Source organism: Eimeria tenella, genomic scaffold, assembly GCF_000499545.2.
Source record: "Eimeria tenella Houghton genomic scaffold, Eth_scaff2676, whole genome shotgun sequence".
In the NCBI taxonomy this organism is placed as follows: domain Eukaryota; phylum Apicomplexa; class Conoidasida; order Eucoccidiorida; family Eimeriidae; genus Eimeria; species Eimeria tenella.
This window is the reverse complement of record NW_013542551.1, coordinates 1,385-2,319: the sequence shown is the minus strand read 5'-3', so window position 1 is coordinate 2,319 and position 935 is coordinate 1,385. Positions and strand designations below refer to the sequence as shown.

The window sequence follows — 935 nt, the reverse complement described above, 5'->3', positions numbered from 1 at the left end:
GGCAGCGGCAGCAGCAGCTGCTGCAGCACAGATTGCCCGCAGCGGCGGTGCTGCGCCACCTCAGCAGCAGCAGCAGCAGCAGCAACGCGGGTCCCCAGGGCTCTGGAGACGCGGGAAAAGAGGATCAACAGCGCGCTCGCGGGCGCCGCAGCAGCAGCAGCAACAGCAGCAGCAGCAGCAGCAGCAGCAGCGACAGCTTCATTAAAATGGTTCTTGACCAAGTCCAAGAAGACCTCCAGAAAAACCCAGAGCTGCGGAAGGCAATGGAAGAGCTGCGGGCTTCAGCACTTTCGAAGCAAACGCAGACTGTGGGGTCTCGGCTGCAGGAAGCTGCTGCTGCTGCTGCAGCAGCAGCAACAGCAGCAGCAAGCGGCACGCAGCAGCACACCGGCCGCGCGCTGCAGCACCTGCGGCGGCTGCGCCTGCAGCTGCTGGAGAAGCAGCAGCAGCTCAAAGACAAAGCAATGGAGAAGGAGACTTTTCGAGCCATAGGCCGGCACAGCAGCAGGGCTTTTCGCGGTGCTGCTGCTGCTGCTGCTGCGCTGCAGCAGCTAGCAGCAAAAGCAGCAAATGTCTTCAGAGACGAACCTGTTGCTGTGCAAAAGGCAGCACAGTGGAGGCAGCGCATGGCCGTCAAGCGCTACAAGCAGCAGCTGCAGCAGCAGCAGCAGCAGGAAGCGGCACAACAGCAGCAAGACGCGGCTGACCCCCAGCAACAGCAGCCACAGCAGCAGCAGCAGCAGCAGCAGCAGCATGATGCTGGGGACGAAGAGCCACAGCAAACAGCCCTCGTCCTCTCCAACGAAACCGCCTGGGATCGATTTGGATCCCGCCTCCGGGACATGCCTTTTCTGCAAAACTTCTTTGGTAAGTAGCAGCAGCAGCAGCAGCAGCAGCAGCAACGGCCCAAGCGGTGGACTGCTGCTGCTGCGGTA

General features: G+C 61.8%; 1 protein-coding gene across 1 annotated transcript in view; it reads left to right on the top strand.

Annotated features, from left to right (window-relative positions):
• Nucleotides 1-206: 206 nt before the first annotated feature.
• The window catches only part of ETH_00038810 (mitochondrial import inner membrane translocase TIM44, putative), a gene marked incomplete at both ends in the record, with an annotated part of 2,053 nt that continues 1,324 nt past the window's right edge, over nt 207-935 (top strand). Inside the window, one exon of the mRNA XM_013375313.1 lies at nt 207-867. Coding sequence (XP_013230767.1) covers nt 207-867 — 661 coding nt within the window. The remainder of the gene's footprint in view (nt 868-935) is intronic.